This window comes from Podarcis raffonei, chromosome 10, assembly GCF_027172205.1.
Source record: "Podarcis raffonei isolate rPodRaf1 chromosome 10, rPodRaf1.pri, whole genome shotgun sequence".
Classification (NCBI taxonomy): Eukaryota; Metazoa; Chordata; class Lepidosauria; order Squamata; family Lacertidae; genus Podarcis; species Podarcis raffonei.
This window is the reverse complement of record NC_070611.1, coordinates 52,085,217-52,104,843: the sequence shown is the minus strand read 5'-3', so window position 1 is coordinate 52,104,843 and position 19,627 is coordinate 52,085,217. Positions and strand designations below refer to the sequence as shown.

Genomic DNA, 19,627 nt, shown 5'->3' with positions numbered 1-19,627 from the left:
ACGCCACTGCTCTCGAGTTCCCCTTTTAATTAATTTAATTTTTTGGGGTGCGTGTGGAAACTTACAGTGCCATCATGTCACCATGTTGCAATTCCATTTCAGAGTCCTGGGTGATGCATGAGAGCCCAGTGCAATTATTCAGATTGTGAGCTCCTATAACTTGCTAGTTATTGCTGTTTTTGTTTGCATAGTCATAGGGCTGTTGTATTCACTTTACTATCAGGTGCTTACAAAATAAGGCACAACATTTGTGGGTGACACTGCACTGTGGATCTGGGACAATGCTAAATGGATGGAACATTTTCACACATCCTGAGCCACCCTTTTTGAAATTGCTGAAATTCTCTCAGACTGTAGTGGTTGGTGCCAATTGTCTAACCGATAGTGAAACATTGTGCACATCCAGTTAGAGATCCAGTAGAATGATCTGTGCATTAAAAAACCAATTTCTATGCCTTTACTACCCCTTACTCTTTTGGAATACTAGACTAATTAAACTTAAAATCATGTCAACATTTCTCTTGTAAAGTTTGCCCCATTTGAAGAACATCCTCACCATTCCTGATTTAAAAAATAAAGCAAAACTCATAGCATATGCATATCAAAAAGTTCTTAGTTCTATAAACACTAAGGACCTTTCTACACAATAAGTCAAAACATAGCTTTCTTCCACCTCCAGTATTTATCTCTCAAGGACCATTCTGTAGAAAGATGCATAGATGTACATTTGCGAGATGGGAAATCTAAGAAACTCTTGTGAACAGCACCAAATATTTATTTCACGGGGGGGGGGGGATAAGAATGATCACAATCTGCTCCTTAAAACAATAGGCAACCCCCCCAAATGACACAAAGACCCCACCAAAGCAGGAAACATATTCCCAAATAGTCGATCCTTCGACAGAACAACAAAAAAGGCATACAAAACACCCCTAACAAAAAAGTTTTTTTTTAAAAGGAGGGGGAGCAAGAAGGTTGGCAGGTATCAAAGGGGTTGTCTGTGGGTGTTGTGTGACTCATGGGCACCACACTGGGGATTCCAGAGCTCAGCACAGAAATATAGTCAGGTATTTGCACATACTGAGGAAGGAAATCTTGAGTTCACACTGTTGCTTGTTCCTGCCAATTCTAATACAGTGGTACCTTGGTTTACGAACTTAATCCGTTCCGGAAGTCTGTTCTTAAACCAAAGCGTTCTTAAACCAAGGCATGCTTTCCCATAGCAGCGGGGGACTCAATTTACAAATGGAACACAGGAAGCAGAACGTGTTCTGCTTTCAAGGCAAAGTTCACAAACCAAAACACCTACTTCCGGGTTTGCAGCGTTCTTAATCCAAGTTGTTCATAAACTAAGCTCTTCTTAAACCAAGGTACCACTGTAGGCTTTTCCCCCCTGCAATCCGAACATGTCAGAGTTAGAACATCCATGCTAGACATGGATGGATCCATAACTCATGATCTGTCAAATGACAAGTGCCAGGAGTTATGCCTGCCGGGAGCAAAGCTTCAACACCTTCCAAATGCACTGCATCTGGAAGATTTTGGGCATCACATGGCAGGACAGGGTTTCAAACTAAAGTGTGTTCTCCCAAGCCCAAATTCCCAGCATGTTTGCACTCCTGTTTCAGTGACGTCTAGCTCATGTCTACAGAGTGGAAGGGGGCAGGTTCCCCCAGGATGTGTTGTATGGGGAACTGGCTTCAGGCACTAGGCATGTTGGTAGACCAGCTCTGTGTTACAGTTATTTCTACAAATGTGGCCCGACGGCTGGCAACATCAACCCTGCCATATGGGAATCTCTTGCAGATGGTCACAGCGCCTGGAGACAGTCAGGTTGTGTGTCGACAGCAGTGACCAGAGTAGGAATGATCACTGGGAGGAGTGCAGAAAGAAGTCCTGCATCAGCACAACTGGATGCCTTCATCTGCCCCAGCTGCAACAAAACATGTCTCTCCCATATCAGTGTCTACACTCACAGCAGGCATTGTAACTCTCCAACTGTTTGACTTCACCCCTAAAGGCACACTCTTCCATCATCTCCCAAGACAGACAGATGCCAACCAAAATGGCAATAAAAAGGTAAAGGTAAAGGACCCCTGACAGTTAAGTCCAGTCATGAATGACTCTGGGGTTGCGGCGCTCATCTCGCTTTACTGCCAAGGGAGCCGATGTTTGTCCACAGACAGTTTTTCCGGGTCATGTGGCCAGCATGACTAAGCTGCTTCTGGCAAAACCAGAGCAGCGCACAGAAACGCTGTTTACCTTCCCACCAGAGCAGTACCTATTTATAGTGGCACCTCGGATTACAGACACTTCCGGTTACAGACACTTCAGGTTACAGACTCTGCTAAGCCAGAAATAGTACCTCGAGTTAAGAACTTTGCTTCAGGATGAGAACAGAAATCGCGTGGTGGCGGCGCGAGTCCCCATTAACTAAAGTGGTACCTCAGGTTAAGAACAGTTTCAGGTTAAGAACGGACCTCCAGAACAAATTAAGTTCTTAACCTGAGGTACCACTGTATCTACTTGCACTTTGACATGCTTTCGAATGGCTAGGTTGACAGGAGCTGGGACTGAGCAACAGGAGCCCACCCCATCGCAGGGATTCGAAGCGCGACCTTCCAATGATCGGCAAGCCCTAGTCTCAGTAGTTTAGACCACAGCGCCACCCACATCCCTTAAAATGGCAATAGAGAGTGGTAAATGTATTATATCTCAAGTGATATGGACTGGACCTTGTAATGTAGAAGATTCACTTCTTATCATTGCTTCAAATTACCCAATTGTTTTTACTGATTTCAAGGTGCAGTTCATGATAAGCATCTACAGCAATATGAGTAAAGAGCAAATTCTGTTTTGTCAGCTTGAGTCAGCTACACGGGTGTGAGTAATTCTATCAAAAGATAATTTGCGTGCCTTAAGGGAAATGTTTTAATCTCAGGGGCACCTGCCAAGCTCTGACAATTAGCGCATTTCAAAAATAGCAGCTAGTCATCTGCTTGCCGGCATTCAAACTTATTACACGTTTGTTTAAATTAATTTAGCACCGCCACTCTTTTAAACGCAATGTGTTTTCCATGCCAAAAACGCCGGGGGGGGGGAGATTTCCCCTGCCATGTGTGCCTTTGTCTTTATAGGAGGCTTTTTGAATCAGAAGCAAGGGAACTGTGTGCAATTGGTTATGCAGAACTCTGAGAAAAGAACTAACATAGTCCTAGTCTCAAAATTTGGCCAAAATAATACTGTTACAGATTTGGTGTACCAGAATTTGGGAGAGCAAAAGCGCCTGTAATTCTAAGCAGTTAGCAAATGTTAGAAATTACTGAATGCTAGAAATTAGTAAGTGCTTGGAGTCTTCCCCTGGGTGAAAGACAGCTTAGCAGTGTCAAAATGCAGGCTAAGCTTGTTTTTCAGTCTCACCTGGGTGGAAGTCATCAAGCATGGCAAAGGTGCTGATGGCCCATCAAAGGAGGATGCTTGGGTCTGTGAAATGGAGGTTGCCAGGGCAACTTGGGTGTGATGTCACACAGGAAAAATGTTGTCATTTTAAAAAAACAGGTCTGGAGAAGGGGGGGGGTGAGCAGACAGAAGTGGAGGTGCTGCGTTTGGCAAAGCGTTCTGGGAGGAAGGAGAGGAACAAACTCCATGCGGTGCTGGCTGGAGGAGGCTGCACCGAGAAGTCAGGGGCCATGACTGGCTGTTACTTTGAACCCAAACAAGACAAACAACAAAAGACACTCTTGGGCTGTAATGTTCTGCACCCTCCTCCACCGAAGGCTTCCAAGGGTAAATAGGCTCTTATTTCTTAAAGAAACTACCAAATTTTTCAGTGTATAAGTTGATAATTTTTCCTTAGAAATAATAGGCAAAAATTGCTTGTTGTCTTATGCAGGGATAGCAGAGCAGGATGGGTGATTGTTGACAGCAGCCAGCAGGAGATTGGCAGCGGCGACTGGACATGTGATTGGTTGCTGCGCCAAGGCCTGCTGACGATTTGTGGCGGCTGTGGCAATTGGGCAGGCTATTTATGGCAGTGGCGATGCATGCGTGCAATTGGTTGTTGTTGCATTGAGTGGCCACAGCTATGCGTGCGATTTTCATTGGAGGGCAGGCTGCAGAGTGATTGGCGGCGGTGACCCCCCAAAGAAAGCTCAACAATTCTTGGCAAATCCCCCCCCCCAATTTTTTTTTCTGCGGTCCAAAAAAATTGGGGTCGTCTTATACATGGGGGCATGTTATACACGGAAAAATATGGTAGTCTATGCTGTGCCTCAGTTCCCAACACAAACCTGGATGAGCACCTGGAACCCCCTGGAATCTTGCTACCACTTGGCTGAGATTGGGGGTGGCACGTAACCTTTGTATCAATACTATTAAAGTGTCTGTGTTTTGGTAACTAGATCTAGGTGCCTTCAACTTGTCTCCCAGACAGCGCTACTGCCTCACAGGCAGTAGAAGGATTAAAAGAAAGAAAGTTCCTACTAATCATTAGGAAGAACTTTCTGATGGTAAGAGGTGTTTGACAGTGGGATGGACTACCTCTTAAGGTGATGGACTCTCCCTAATTGGAGGTTTTAAAACAGGTTGGATGGCCATCTGTCAGGGATTCTTTAGCTGTGCTTCCTGCGTTGCTGGGTGTTTGACTAGATGACCCTTGGGATCCATTCCGGTTCTATGAGTCTCAGATTGCAAGCCATCTACCCTTGTCATCCCCAGACTGTCAGTATTTTGCAAGAGGGATTCAAGCGCATTATAGAAATTTAGGTTTGTGCAATTAAAGCACTCTGGTGCCCTGGCAGAACAAATCAACTTTTTGCAACTAGAAAAATGACAGGGAAATTCACCAAAAAGCATGGCATGAGCGAATGACATAAAACTAGCATGAAATCAAGGGGCAAATGGAACTGTGGGTGGACCCTTAGTTGTGCAAGAACTAGTGTGCTGCAGTTACAGATTACAATCCTATAGCCACTAAATTTAGGAGAAAATCAGGTCAGATTGCATTGCTAGAATATCTATAGCAATAATGTTATTTGAACATCGGGGAGTGTTCACCATGTCCTGTTCAAATATTTTTATCTCTACAGTCAACCACAGGAATTACTGGTTCTGTGAGCTGGAAATAAAAGCCACCTGTCTGTCTCTATTGGTAAGGTGGCAACTGCAATATCATCAACTGTGGCACCACTCCAGATTCTGAAATAGCACTGTATGTCATTCTTTTAAATCCCACTTTTCTATAAAAGCCAAACTTAAGGTGTCTTACACAAATAAAAACATAAAGCACAACAAAATTAAAAGCAAGTGCAATAAAATGGACAGCAATAGAGAAAGATAATGGCGGCAATGTCCATACACATATAACGAACAGTTCTAACAACTGCCCACTGGAAAGTCAATGTAAAAGTGAGCAGTGTGGGGGCCTGCTTTTATACTGTAATTGACCTATCCTTCTCTTGTTTTAAAGGTGATAAATGAATGTTTAAATAAATAACTGTATATGTAGGAGCCATAATATCTAGGCTAGGATGAAGGTCCTTTCATCCACTAGTCAGGCCTGGTCCTCAGCCCAGTCTAGATGTTACATGACACCCCAAACTGAGAATTGAGAGACTCCAGGGGTTTGATTTCCTTAGAATGAAGGTCAGCAGAGACCATGGAGTCACGTGCTTTAAATATGCCATGAATGTACTTTAAATTTATTGTGTGGATCTCTCCTAAGCCCCCAGCATCAATTCCTGGTGATTCTGATCCTGTCTCTGACACTGAATTGAGGATGCAAAAATTGGAATTTATTCCAAGAACATAAAAAGAGCCCATTGGATCAGGCCATTGGTCCATCTAGTCCAGCATCCTTGTTCTCACAGTGGCTGAGCCCAGCAAGCGGGCTCTGAGCACAAAAGCACTGGAAGCGGTTGGAGGATGGATGGCAGCTAATAGATTGAGGTTGAATCCTAACAAGGCAGATGTACTGTTATTGGGGGACAGGAGGTGGGCGGGTGTGGACGACTCCCTGGTCCTGAATGGGGTAACTGTGCCCCTGAAGGACCAGGTGTGCAGCCTAGGAGTCATTCTGGACTCACAGCTTTCCATGGTGGCACAGGTCAATTCTGTGTCCAGGGCAGCTGTTTACCAGCTCCATCTGGTATGCAGGCTGAGACCCTACCTGCCCGCAGATGGCCTCGCCAGAGTGGTGCATGCTCTGGTTATCTCTCACTTGGACTGCTACTATGTGGGGCTACCTTTGAAGGTGACCCGGAAACTACAACAAATCCAGAATGCGGCAGCTAGACTGGTGACTGGGAGCGGCCACCGAGACCATATAAAAGACCTTGAAAGACCTACACTGGCTCCCAGTACGTTTCCGAGCACAATTCAAAGTGTTGGTGCCTTTAAATCCCTAAACGGCCTCGGTCCATTATACCTGAAGGAGCGTCTCCACCTCCATCGTTCTGCCCGGACACTGAGGTCCAGCGCCAAGGGCCTTCTGGCGGTTCCCTCACTACGAGAAGCCAAGTTACAGGGAACCAGGCAGAGGGCCTCAGTGTCCGGGCAGAACGATGGAGGTGGAGACGCTCCTTCAGGCACCCGCCCTGTGGAACGCCCTCCCATCAGGTGTCAAAGAGAAAAATAACTACCAAACTTTTAGAAGACATCTGAAGGCAGCCCTGTTTAGGGAAGCTTTTAATGTTTAATAGGTTATTGTATTTTAGTGTTTTGTTGGAAGCCGCCCAACAGATGGGCAGGATATTATTATTATTATTATTATTATTATTATTATTATTATTATTATTATTATTATTATTATTCCCTCCTGGGGTTTCCAGTAACTGCCATTCAGAAGCATTACTGCTTCCATCATGGCTAGCATCATGGCTAGTCATCATGGCTAGCAGCCATCTATAGCCTTATCCTATTTGTCTAATCCTTAAAGCCATCCAAGCTGATGTGACCATCCTGTGAGTTTGGCTCTGCGCTGAGTGAATAAGCGCTTGCTTTTCTCTTTCCCGGATCTTCCAACATTCCTCTTCGTTAAACGAGAGAGAAAAGCTTTTCCTAGCCGCCCTCCGCGCTGGAGGTGGCGCCGTTGCGCTCGCGAGGCCGCTCTGGGCTTCGCCGCTTCCGGTCTTGCGCGCGTGTTCCGGTTTCCCCCGCGGAGGCTGCCGCGCGCGGAAGCAGCGGTTTGCAAAGAGGTGCATGGCGCTGAGCGGAGATGGCGCGGCTCCGGCTGTATCCCGGGAGCTGCTTTCCGCGGGGAGCGGAGGAGGTAATTGGCAAGGAGTTGCCGGAGCAGGCGCTGCCGATACAGGGGGACAACTTTCTGCGCTGCAGGAACGGGGGGAAGCGGGAATACCCGACCCTTTCCCGCTTCCCTGCAGCGGTTAGGTGTTCTTTCCTTGGACCCATGTTTTGCAAGTCTGCGGCCTGAACGCATTTTAGGGATAAGGTGAGGTGTTGCAAACAAAGCGACCCACAAAAATAACCGTAGTATATAATACCTTTAGTAGGGGCGACTAAAAGAAGTGAGCATGCTTTCAGGCTCAGCACATGTAATAGCATATTGCTGAGACCCAAAATCTGTATTTTGTAATAGTAGAATTGGGGCCTTTCCCTTCCCTTTTGCTTTTTGTTGTTGTTTGGTTTTACATCCAGTTTGACTGAGAATTTGTTCACTTTTCGTTGTATTGGTCCCCAAATGCTAGTCGTTTTGAGGAGGCTTTCTTCCATTCCTGCTGCTACGGATCAACAGTATATTGTTAAGCTAGTTGTTTGGGGAGTTGCCTCCCCCCTCCATTCTTCCGGATCAACAAAGATAACTATCAGTGCTTGTAGCCTGTACAGATCTATACAGGAAGCTGTGGTCTGTCTTGCATTATATATGTGTGTGTGTATATATATGGGTTGCTTTTCACATTGCAGCTTCCTGTCAAAAATTCTAGCAATGCATTTCTTGATTTAGTTTAAATGGGGCTTGATTCGGGTAACCTGAGATTGGGGTTCTGGGAGAGCGGAAAGGCATATGAAGAGGGCTTGCATATTTTAAAAAATGAGATAAGATTGGATAGGGTAGGTGAATGGAAAAATCACATTTGTTATGGGCCCATTGTTTTGGAATGCAGTTTCCTCTACTGTACTGTTATATTTGAATAGTGTGAATATTCTATGTGAATAGAAAAGGTTGGTGTGTGACTGCTGAACTGATGTTGGAATTCTGGCTTGTAGGTATTCATGAGACACTATTGCTAAATTCAAAGCATGCTAAGAAGAAAGCCATGAGCTTACAGACGGTCAGGCTTCCAAGGAGCAACCGTAAGTGCTCATCATCTTTAAATATATTGTGTGAACTGCAGTAAGATACAAACTTAAAGAATTGTGTAGAAACATTCCTGACCTAGAATTAGCGTTCAAGCATAAACAGCTTGAGAATTTTCTGTTCCTCCCCTTAGACCTGAAAGTCCATGCAGTGCAATATGACAGAAGCAGAAGAGGGAGGCATTGAAAAGGTGTAGTGAGGGAATACCGTAACATTCCAAAATACAGTGTGTCTTGTGTTCATGGATTCTGTAAAACATTTTTGTGTGGCCTGTAGCATCTAGTTATAAATTCAAGTACTAAACTGATAATACAGTGGTACCTCGGGTTACCTATGCTTCAGGTTACATACGCTTCAGATTACAGACTCCGCTAACCCAGAAATAGTACCTTGGGTTAAGAACTTTGCTTCAGGATAAGAACAGAAATCGCGTGGCGGCAGCGGTAGGCCCCATTAGCTAAAGTGGTGCTCTGCCATACATAGGGTTAATGCTTTTTTCTGGGGGGGATGCAGGGGTACCCTTAAACATTTTGTGAATCTAAGTTTGGCCTTATTGAGGGGCAGTATAATATGAGTAGGAAAATGAGAGTATCCCTAAACATTTTTTAAGAAAAAAAGCACTGCATAGGGTGCTGTTCTTACGCTGTATTATTTCTGTGGCAGATGGGAAAGTGCGATACTGCTAGTGACAGTGGAGTAGCAGCACCCAATACATGCCTTATTGCCTCTCTAGTGTTGTGCAACTTATAAAGCATTGTCTGTGACAAGCCTAACAGTTTTAAGACTATTTGCAGACAGGAGGGTTGCAGTATGCAGTAAGGGTTAAGATACTGGACATTACTAGGAGTAAAGCCATCCAATGTATTTTATCAAAGTCTTTCGTAGAAGTGCATTAACATCTTGCCTGTTTTCATGTACTAGTTTTGGACAGGGTGCAGAACTTTCTACCACAGATGGCCAACGCAAATGACGAGCTAAGAAGAGAAATGGAAAACACCCCTGTTCAAGAGTTTGATATTGAACATGTGGATGCTTCAGTTGAAAATGTCATTGAAATGGTGAATAATTTCTCTCTCTAAAATTAATGCCTTGGTTTCTAGCATCTTACTCATATTTACAGTGTGCAAAAAGGATGAATGTTCTCCTGGCTCTATTATATGGTTAAGGCCTGATAATTTATGGTCTAAACCAAGCATAGGCAACCTCAGCCCTCCAGATGTTTTTTTGACTACAACTCCCATCATCCCTAGCTAACAGGACCAGTGGTGAGGGATGATGGGAGTTGTAGTCTCAAAACATCTGGAGAGCTGAGGTTGCCTATGCCTGGTCTAAACAGTGTCTCATGCCTTTAGCTTCCTGGTTTATAGCTGAAACAGATTCCTAGGGTGTGGTTTAAAAAATCATAGGAAATTAAGAATATTCTGGAGAACACCACACCAAAGTGGTATGATTTGTATAAATCATCAGACTATTTGTTATTTCCTGCCAAGATTGTACCCTAAATTACTTGCTGCATATCAGATGAACAGCAATAAATATAACCATTCAAAAAAGAAAAAAATGCTAATAGGAACAATGACAATAGCCATAGTACAGCCTAATGTATTACTTATTTATTATTACATTTCTAACCCACCTTTCCTCAATGAAGATCAAGGCATGCTGCTCTTTATCTTCACATCACTCCTGTAATGTAGGTTAGGCTGAGAGACGGTGGCTGGCCCAAGCTGACCCACTGAGCTACATGACTGAGTGGGGATTTGAGCCCTGGTCTCCCAGATCCTATTCCAAGTTTCTAACCACTGCATCACACTGGTTCTTGTGCATAACTGGTTCTTGTGCACCACAAATAACAATGAACTGGTATTCAGAAACAGAACCTAGTTTTCTGCATTTCTATCCTGGCTGCTGAGGAAGTGGGTGGGTGGGGTTTTTTCCTTTTCTCTGCAGACAGTATGGAAACAAAGGCTACTGGCCTCTTAGCAGGGTGGTATTTTCTTCAGCCTGTTGGCTTTTGTGTGCTTATTTACAAGGTGGAAATTATTGCTAGTGTCAATATGGAAACACATCATTAAAAAAAATCAGTCCATAAACTTCAAATTAAGCAGTATAAATGACTTCAATGGCTTAAAACTAATCAGCAGAATGAATAAAGCATAACACAGAAATTAAAAAAGCAGTGTACAAGCCTGTTCCACAAAGGCAGTATGATGTTCTCCCCAATTAACCTACACACTGATAGACCCATTCTCAATTTAATTTGTCCAGTCTTTTTTTAAAAGCCATTCAGCCAGTCATCCCCTACATATTATGACAGTGAATTTTATAAAAATCATTTTATCAATATGGCTATTGAAATGTTTGTTCTAAGGCTGTGGTGTTGGCTGTTGAAGCCATGATTTGCCCTGTTCTGTACGTCTTCATTTAGAGTTTGAATTGGCCTTCCTTTACAGCTTCAGCAGTGATTTTTTAAAAATAATATGTATTTCTTTTTATTGCAGAATGTGGCTTTGGTTGAACTGAACAGCTCTGATACAGAGGAAGAAGATTCAGGCTCGGAAGATGACTCCGAAAGCGAGGACAGTTCTGTTTGTGAAGAAGTGACCGTCGACAACATTAAGTTTCCTAAACCGAAAGGAGAAGGCAGAATAGAAATTTTGGACCCTAGAAGTACTGAGTAGATGTTTGCTGTCTCAGATTTCGATTCATGTTACAAGCCATGTATCATAACTTGAAAAAAATTCTCTTGAAAAGCTAGTTTGCTTCCAGGTGTGCTACCTGCAGACTGCATCTCTCATTCCTAAGAGGCATGGAAGATCACTTCAGTCCAAGCCCCAAGATGAAAAAGATTAATAAGGATCGTCAGGAGCTTAATATGGGGGCGGGCAGGGTGGGGGGAGGAAGCACTGAATCAGGCAGACAGAAAATACCCGTCAGGCCAATTGGTGCTTTAAATTGTATTCCTATTTATTGATGGAAGCAATTATTAGGTTATAGTGGCTACATGGAAACTGGCAATGCTTCTGTCATGTGCTGGAAGCATGTAGATTCTTCTAGTTATTGGAGAGTCTTGTTTAGCTGCTACCCTGAATACCTTTCAAATTGGGGTGAGCTGTGATGAGTGACCCTTGCGTGTTACTTTGCAACAGCTTCAGCATGGCAGCTGTAACCTAAGAGCTGATTTTAGGTCTGCTATAATGGGGAGAGAGAATTGCATTGGCCTCTTAAGGGGAGGTTCCAGCTGTGGATAGGTAGCAGCAGCAGGACCAGTCAAAACATTTCTTGTACATAGAGGGGATCACAAGGGAAGCCGCTGAAAGTCCTTTAGCCTATTTTTCTGATCCCAAACGTATATGTGTAAATGCTCAGATTAAGGACAAACTATCTAGCCTTATATCGGAAGTGTTTTCCTCAAAATTCTGCAGGATGGTTGAGTGGGCAGCAGTCCTGTTACGCATTTGAAATTGGGATATTTCCTATGTTTTCATAAAGAAGATGTGGGTTTGTTAAATAAATAACTACTATTTTCAAGGTGTTCTGTATTTGCTTAGATATTAATACACCAACTCACAAGTTTGTACTGTTTTGATCTTGAAAATCAGACATTACATTACAATTTTAATGGATGAACAGCGTGCAAGCCTGTTAGCCGATGGCTTCCTGGACACAGATCTTTCTCCTAGGATGCAATCTTTTGCACTTATTTGAGAGTGACCTTGGAATGATTTGGAATGATGCAGCTGGAAGATCATGTTCCAAACCCCTGCTCTAAAAGGCTTCAGGATGCAACCATTACAATTCTGCTGCTCCTTTGGATATGAAAAGTCGTAGCCAAAGATAAGTGTTTGTTTATATGCTTTTACAGACGTATTTCAGGATTGTAACACTGCATAACACATTCAGCACAAATATGATTTAATAGCATAATTGGAATTCACAACTATGTAGATTTCTCATTGGAGGAAATGTAAACACATTATAAAATAGTTGCTATAGCTTTCATATGCATAGTAGAACACAGACGTTAAGTTCTGCATATCATACAAAAAACATAGTAAGTGCACTTGGATTTATGTACAATGTTTATGGCAAATTGGTTCTCTGTGCTGCTTAAAAACTTGCATTGCAGGAAGAAAAGAGGCATAATGCTGGTGTGATGCATTCTGTAGAAACTAAGTACTGTGTGACTAATTTGGAGAAACAAGGGACATACAGCGCTGAAGAAGGCCATAGCTCAGTGGTAGAGCGTTCGATTTGTATGCATAAGGTCCCAGGTTCAACCCCAGGTCAAACTGGGAACACCTGTCCAAAACTCTTGAGAGCTGCTGCCAGTCAAGACACAATACTGAGCTAGATGAACTAATGCTGTGGCTCAGCATAAGGTAGTTTCCTACGCCTGTTGCTTTTCACTTGAGCAAGATCTCCATTGTAAAGTCCAGGGATCTGAGGTTTCGATCTGTCACCACTGGATGGTTCAGTTGCTTTTATAGGTGATGACATTCAGGGTAGCGGAGACCACGGTACAAAAAAGCTGCAGAAGCCGATAATTTCACAGTGAAGCCTATGACTCAGAACTGATTCCCTACAGAATGCATGCGGAACTCTGCTGGAGGATCCACATCATAAAAGGGTTTGGTTCTGGCTCTGCGTTTTTTAAGTGCCAGTGGAAGTTCATGGTTTTGCTGTTGTAATTTTGGAGTCCTGTCTTGTGCTTGGTTTTAAGAACACTCTGCCACCCCAGTCGCGATGCTTAATATTCCACGGTTACAGCTTTCGTTCTGAGATACTCATGAAGCGCTTCCTCACCTGAAGAGAACAAGAGCATGGAAACAATTGTAGACTGCATATATTTTCTGAACCACCCACTCCATAAATTTCCAGCACATTTAACACACATTTAAAACTCATGGCTTTCCACGAAGAATCCAGTGAACTAGAGTTTACCCTTCACAGAGCTTCGATTCCGAACACTATTAGTAATTGAAATGTGAGGTAAATGTGTGCTGTCTCAAGTGCTGGGTTTGCCAGAAATAATTGGGCAATCAAACCTATGCTTGTAACATTTATCACAACTTTTTTTTTTTTAAAAGATACATAGATGTGCCTTTCTGGTCACATCCACACAGTATGTTCAAAGTGCATGGCTTCCTCCCAAAAATCCTAGGAACTGCAGTTTATCACTCATGGAGCTATGATTGCCAGAATGCATAAAGGTAAAGGGACCCCTGACCATTTGGTCCAGTCACGGACGACTCTGGGGTTGTGGCGCTCATCTCGCTTTATTGACCGAGGGGGCTGGCGTACAGCTTCCGGGGCGTGGCCAGCATGACTAAGCCGCTTCTGGCGAACCAGAGCAGCGCATGGAAATGCCGTTTACCTTCCCGCCAGAGCGGTACCTATTTATCTACTTGCACTTTGATGTGCTTTCGAACTGCTAGGTTACAAACTAAAATTCCCAGGATTCTTTGGGGGAAACTATGCACTTTAAAGTGACAGATGGATAAAATAGATAATTGAAACAGTAAAAAGCCTCAGAGCTACTTGACCCTAAAACTACTTGCTTAAAACAATATAAAACCAGAAAAAGTTAAAACAATTCAAAATGCATAAAATGCTCATCCAGTAAAATGCATAAAATGAGCATCCAGCAAAATGAAACAATTCAAAATGCATATCAAGCAACATTGATAAGGACCAGGTCCTACCCATCCCGCTGAAAGTTGGGCACCATTATAGTATTATTATTTAAAGGTGCTTTAAATGCATGGTGTGGGTGTGATCTGTTGCTGAAAAGCTGCTAGCAGTAACATATAATGAGATCATAGTATTAAATAACTAATAAACTTTAAAAGGTAAACATAGGTTTCAAACCTCTGACCCAAGGTAGAGACATGGTGACCTGCTGATGTTGGACTTCCAAGTCCCATCAGCCCTAGCCAGCAGCCAGCAGGGATTATGGGGGCTGTAGTCTAGCACTGTCCACAGGTACACAGCTTGCCCACCACTGCACTGAGCTTTAGATTTCTGTGTGGATCTTAAGTAAAATGCAACTTACCTAAATCTTTTCCAAAGCCAGACTGCTTGAATCCTCCAAATGGGGCGGCCACATCAGTTTTGTTATAGGTGTTGATGAAAACTGTTCCAGCTTCCAGCCTATCGCTGACATAGAGAGCTTTGCTTATGTCTTTGGTGAAGACCCCTGAAGCCAAGCCATATTCGGTCCGGTTGGCTCGTTCCAACACCCCATCAACATCCCTGCAATATGAGATAATAATCTGCCGTCAGTGCAGCAACATGGAATGTAGAAGACATTAATCCAAGTCATTTTAAGCTGTTTTTCATCAACAGATTTCTCCACGTGCTATTTCGTTCTGCTGCTTCCGAGCACAATTCAAAGTGTTGGTGCTGACCTTTAAAGCCCTAAACGGCCTCGGTCCAGTATACCTGAAGGAGCGTCTCCACCCCCATCATTCTGCCCGGACGCTGAGGTCCAGCGCCGAGGGCCTTCTGGCCGTTCCCTCATTGCGAGAAGCAAAGCTGCAGGGAACCAGGCAGAGGGCCTTCTTGGTAGTGGCGCCCGCCCTGTGGAACGCCCTTCCAGCAGATGTCAAAGTGATAAACAACTACCTGACATTCAGAAGACATCTTAAGGCAGCCCTGTTCAGGGAAGTTTTTAACGTGTGATATTTTACTGTATTTTTGGTTTTTGTGGAAGCCGCCCAGAGTGGCTGGGGAGGCCCAGCCAGATGGGCGGGGTATAAATAATAAATTATTATCATTATTATTATTATTATTATTTGTTTAAAAAGCTTGACTAGAAAGCATCCTCTGCTAAAATAAGTTATCAATATGAAGGCATCCCATACAAGTAGGAATGAAGGTAAAAACGACAACACTTTCCAATCACAGATGCCTGGCTTTATAAGCCCTGTTTGGGCACTGGACTCACATGATTAACTGTTGCATGGAGAATAAAGAATAACATCATTAACCTATAGCAGGACCTACCCATCTTGGAACTTGGAAATGACCATTATAGGACCAAAAGACTCTTCTTGTGCAATGAACATATGGTCTTCAACATCTGTGAATATGGTAGGTTCCATGAAGAAGCCTGATCAAAGAGAAAATGGTGTGGCATGTGCAAAACAAATGATTCCAGACATTTTCTGTCTTGAGAATTATTTTTTTAATGCTTTTATTTCATTTTACAGGCATTTTCTGTCTTGATATACCATTGAGGCTATGCTGGATGTGTCTTTTGTAGCACACTCCATATGGTGGCATTAAAAGTGTTAATTCTTTAATATCTTATCCAGGGCTGCAGCATTAGATTGGTTAATCAGAAAAACTGATTTAGAAATCTTCTGAGGAATTTTAAAAGGGTGTACCCAGTTTAATCCACTAAAATTCATATGAGGGTTAGGGTTAGGGCTGTTGCACTCATGGCTTCCCAGTGGTATATGGTTGGGCATGGTGAAAACAAGATGGTGGACAAGATGGGCCTTTGGTCTGATCCACAAGGCTATACCTGAGACAAATTCCCCAAATGAAAGCCAAGAAGCCAACAATAGGCATGAACAGATCGGACTTACAAATTTGTAGCCCATGTTGCCTCATTAGGTAAGAACTGTGGTGAGGAATCTCTATTCTCTATAGGAGAATATATATATATATATCACACACACACACACTGCTTCTGTTCATCAACTAATCTGATTTATGGATTCTACTTAGATTATAGTTTACCTGGTCTACCTACTTGTCTTCCTCCATATACCAGAGTAGCCCCTTCTTTCACGCCAGTTTCACAATATTTCAGAAGCTTATCCAAATGTCCTTTATGGTTTTGTGGACCATGGTCTGTAGATCTGTCAAGTGGGTCACCAATTTTCATCTTTTTGGCTTCTTCCACCTACGGATTCCACCAAAGGAGAGGAAAAAGTATCTGGCAACTACTAAAACCGTTTTGGGCAATAATGTTGGCATCCCATCCGAAGAAGTAGTTTGTAATGAGGAGTTAAAGTTATCTGGAGAAGAAAGGGAAATTGTCCTTTGTCCTGCTTGCTAGAGGACTCTCACAAAATGGAACAGAAGCTCATATTCTTGGCTCCCGTGCCAATCAATAAGTAGCCCTTTAGAGGGAAGAGCTGTGTGTTCTGCCCCCTGCCCCGGCAAACTTAAATACTGCATGGGCCCCTCAGACATATGATTTGTGCCATGCTGGCGCCAGCAATTTATACTAATACACTCATGCCCATAGAATTTGACATACCAGTTTTCCCTTGCACTGGCACCAGGCAGACAGACGAGTCGCTTGGCAAAACTTCCTGGGGTTTCAAACAAAGCAAAAACACTGTGAAACTATTGGGTTTTTTAACCAGTGGTCCTCCAGATGTTGCTGGACTACAGTTCCCAGCATCCCTGACTGTTGGTTGTGCTGCCTGGGAGTTGAAGTGCAACAACATTTAGAAGGCCATAGGTTAGCCACACCGGGCTTAGCACCATTTCAGCCTTCCCTGACCAGGTGCCCTTCAGACGTTGTGGACTACAACTCCCATCATCCCTGATCATTGGGCCAGGTAGTCTTGGAGTCCAGCAACCTCTGGAAGGCACCATGTTGGCTACGTATGGTGTGTATGGAAAGGCTCCTAAGGCAAAAATCATGTTTAATCTCACGTTTTAAATTTCTTACCACTCTCCTAACAAATTCGTCATGGACTGATTCTTCCACAAAAAGTCTGCCGGCTGCAATGCAGTTCTCTCCTTTGTTGAAGAAAACGGCTCCCATGCCCTGCATTGGAAGAAAAAGAACATGCCTTGAACATGCTTTTTTTATTATCTTAAGCTATTTTTTCCTTCCATTTTCATTTTCTATATGGAAGCCTGTGAACATATAGAACATACAGTGAATATGAGCATTCTTATTTTCTACTAACTATTAATTTAAAATGTTCTTTATCATACCAGGTAAAGGGGAAGGGCTTGGGTTGTCTATGTTTTTATTTTATGATGGATTTTGTGTTCTTTATATTGTGATTTTATGTTGTGAACCACGCTGAGATCTACGGGTATAGGGCGGTAAGCAAATTTAATAAATAATTATAATTTCAGAGCAGTGTCACAACCACAGTTCTCTAGAGCAGAAGCACAATGTACAATACACTATGGAGCAAGTTCACCAGAGCCTTTTCGAAGGCGGCTTACCATTCTCACAGCTTTGTCAAGTTCACAGTCGTTGAATATAATCAGTGGGGATTTTCCGCCCAGTTCCAAAGAAACCTTCTTCAGATTGCTGACAGCGCAGCTGTAAAAATGATGATGAAAGCATTCAGAATTCAGTCTCATTCCTCCTGATAGCCAGTGAAGGGAAGTTATATAAACTTATATAAGTAAGCATATTCTGTGAAGGGAATAGGTCCTCTTAACCCAACCCTAACCCTGTGGAAAGCCATCTAATTAGACTTTAATTTGATTTTGACCTGTTTTTAGGAGGTAATTTAATTATTGTTTGATTTTATACTAATGTTATATATCTGATGTTAGCCGCCCTGAGCCCGACTTTGGCCGGGGAGGGCGGGATATACAGTAAATAAAAGTTTTCTTCTTCTTCTTCTTCTTCTTCTTCTTCTTCTTCTTCTTCTTCTTCTTATTATTATTATTATTATTATTATTATAATATTAACAACAGTGGTGGACTTGGGTACTATAGATCCCTGTTCGAGGCCAGAATTTGGCATGCGCCCCCCCCTCCAAAGGCAAGTAAGGAGATGCCTGGCTTTGGGAAGGAGGTACAAGGGACGCGGGTGTCGCTCTTGGGTTTCCAGTTGGAAGGTTGGCAGTTTGAATCCCTGTGACTGAGTGAGCTCCCATTGTTCTGTCCCAGCTCCTGCCAGCCTAGCAGTTTGAAAGCATGCCAGTGCAAGTAGATAACTAGGTACAGCTGCAGCGGGGAGGTAAACGGTGTTTTTGTGCGCTCTGGTTTCTGTCACAGTGTTTCGTTGCACCAGAAGCGGTTTAGTCATGCTGGCCACATGACCCAGAAAGCTGTTTGTGGACAAAAGCCGGCTCTCTCGGCCTGAAAGTGAGATGAGCGCCGCAACCCCATAGTCGCCTTTGACTGGACTTAACTGTCCAGGGGTCCTTTACCTTTACCTTTACAAGTGCTCTGGCAGGGTCCTAGAGCCCTCTCACTTCCTCCCCAAATCTGGCTTTGAGGAGGGAGGGCCTCACACCTCCTTCCCCAAAACAGTGCTTTGAGACAGTGTCCAGTGCATGCGCATCAGTTGCACAGCCCTAAATCCACCCCTGCTAATAACATCACCACCCTTAACAGACCACAGAATTCTTGGCAGGAAGCCATGACTGGTACCAAAATAAACCAACTTCTATTTACAGATTGAACATTTACTATGGCTCAGGTCCGAAGTTCCTCCTCCATTCACATAATGGAGAGAACCATATCCACCAACTCCCTGATCTGCCTGCAGCCCTTGCCCAGCACCATACCCATGCTATTTCCAAAGGTCACCCGACTTGCAGCAGCAGATTTTTGTGGGGAGAAAGGAAGGTGGAGGACCTCTTTTCTAGTTATGAAAGGAAAAGTAGCATCCAAATCAATCTCTACATACAGATTCCTCTTTACACCTGAGGCAGGGAAACTGTGGCATGCCAGGTGTTGTTGGACTCCAATTCCTATCAGCCTATTGCCAATGTGGTCAAAGGTCAGAGTGATGGGAGTTGTAGTCTAGCGGGATCTTGAGAGCTACAGGTTCTTCCACACCTACAGTGGTACCTTGGTTCTCGAACGTCTCTGTTGATGAACATTTCGGAACCTAAACTCAAACGTGCCTCAGAAGTCAAACGGCTTTTGCTGTGTGTTTTTCAGTTTTCTCATTTGAATTTGCAGACAGCCCTTTGCGTCTCGGTTTTCTAATGTTTTGGAACTTCAATGATCTTCCAGAAGGATTATGTTTGAGAACCAAGGTACCCCTGTACTTTACATTGTCAGTGTAGGGAGACACATGGCAAAAGCCACGCAGCTCATGGCTGTACGAAAACATCTCCATGTGAAGGCCATGCTCTAAAGATGTACAGCATGCAAAAATGGGGGTGGGGTGGGGGTGGGCAATGAATACCTTACCTCTTCATGATTTGTTTCCCAGTTGGTGTTGAGCCAGTGAACCCAAGTTTACGAATGTCTGGGTGATCGGACAAGCGTTGCCCTGTTGAACCTGTGACATGAGTATAATTAAATGTCGAGCTTTAGGTCATTGCGGACTTTGTTTATTTCAGTGATTTAGTTGTGCTGCA

The 19,627-nt window shown here is 43.5% G+C and overlaps 2 protein-coding genes across 3 annotated transcripts in view; one reads left to right on the top strand and one right to left on the bottom strand.

Moving 5' to 3' along the window:
• Positions 1-7,131: 7,131 nt before the first annotated feature.
• On the top strand, positions 7,132-11,845 carry NOPCHAP1 (NOP protein chaperone 1). The gene is made up of 4 exons (XM_053406371.1): positions 7,132-7,267; positions 8,224-8,310; positions 9,236-9,372; positions 10,816-11,845. Exons 1-4 carry the CDS (start codon positions 7,198-7,200, stop codon positions 10,993-10,995), a joined length of 474 nt encoding a protein of 157 aa, XP_053262346.1. The 5' UTR covers positions 7,132-7,197; the 3' UTR covers positions 10,996-11,845.
• A 367-nt stretch (positions 11,846-12,212) lies between these two features.
• Positions 12,213-19,627, bottom strand: part of ALDH1L2 (aldehyde dehydrogenase 1 family member L2) — a 30,713-nt gene continuing 23,298 nt past the window's right edge. Inside the window, exons 17-23 of one of the 2 annotated variants that reach the window (XM_053406340.1) lie at positions 19,458-19,548; positions 17,522-17,621; positions 17,010-17,108; positions 16,064-16,229; positions 15,323-15,428; positions 14,370-14,569; positions 12,213-13,120 (exon numbers count right to left, since the gene is read on the bottom strand). In XM_053406340.1, coding sequence (XP_053262315.1) covers positions 13,065-13,120; positions 14,370-14,569; positions 15,323-15,428; positions 16,064-16,229; positions 17,010-17,108; positions 17,522-17,621; positions 19,458-19,548 — 818 coding nt within the window. In that variant the 3' untranslated portion in view covers positions 12,213-13,064. Of the gene's footprint in view, positions 13,121-14,369; positions 14,570-15,322; positions 15,429-16,063; positions 16,230-17,009; positions 17,109-17,521; positions 17,622-19,457; positions 19,549-19,627 lie in introns of those variants that run through there. The other variant, XM_053406341.1, reaches the window with a different exon arrangement.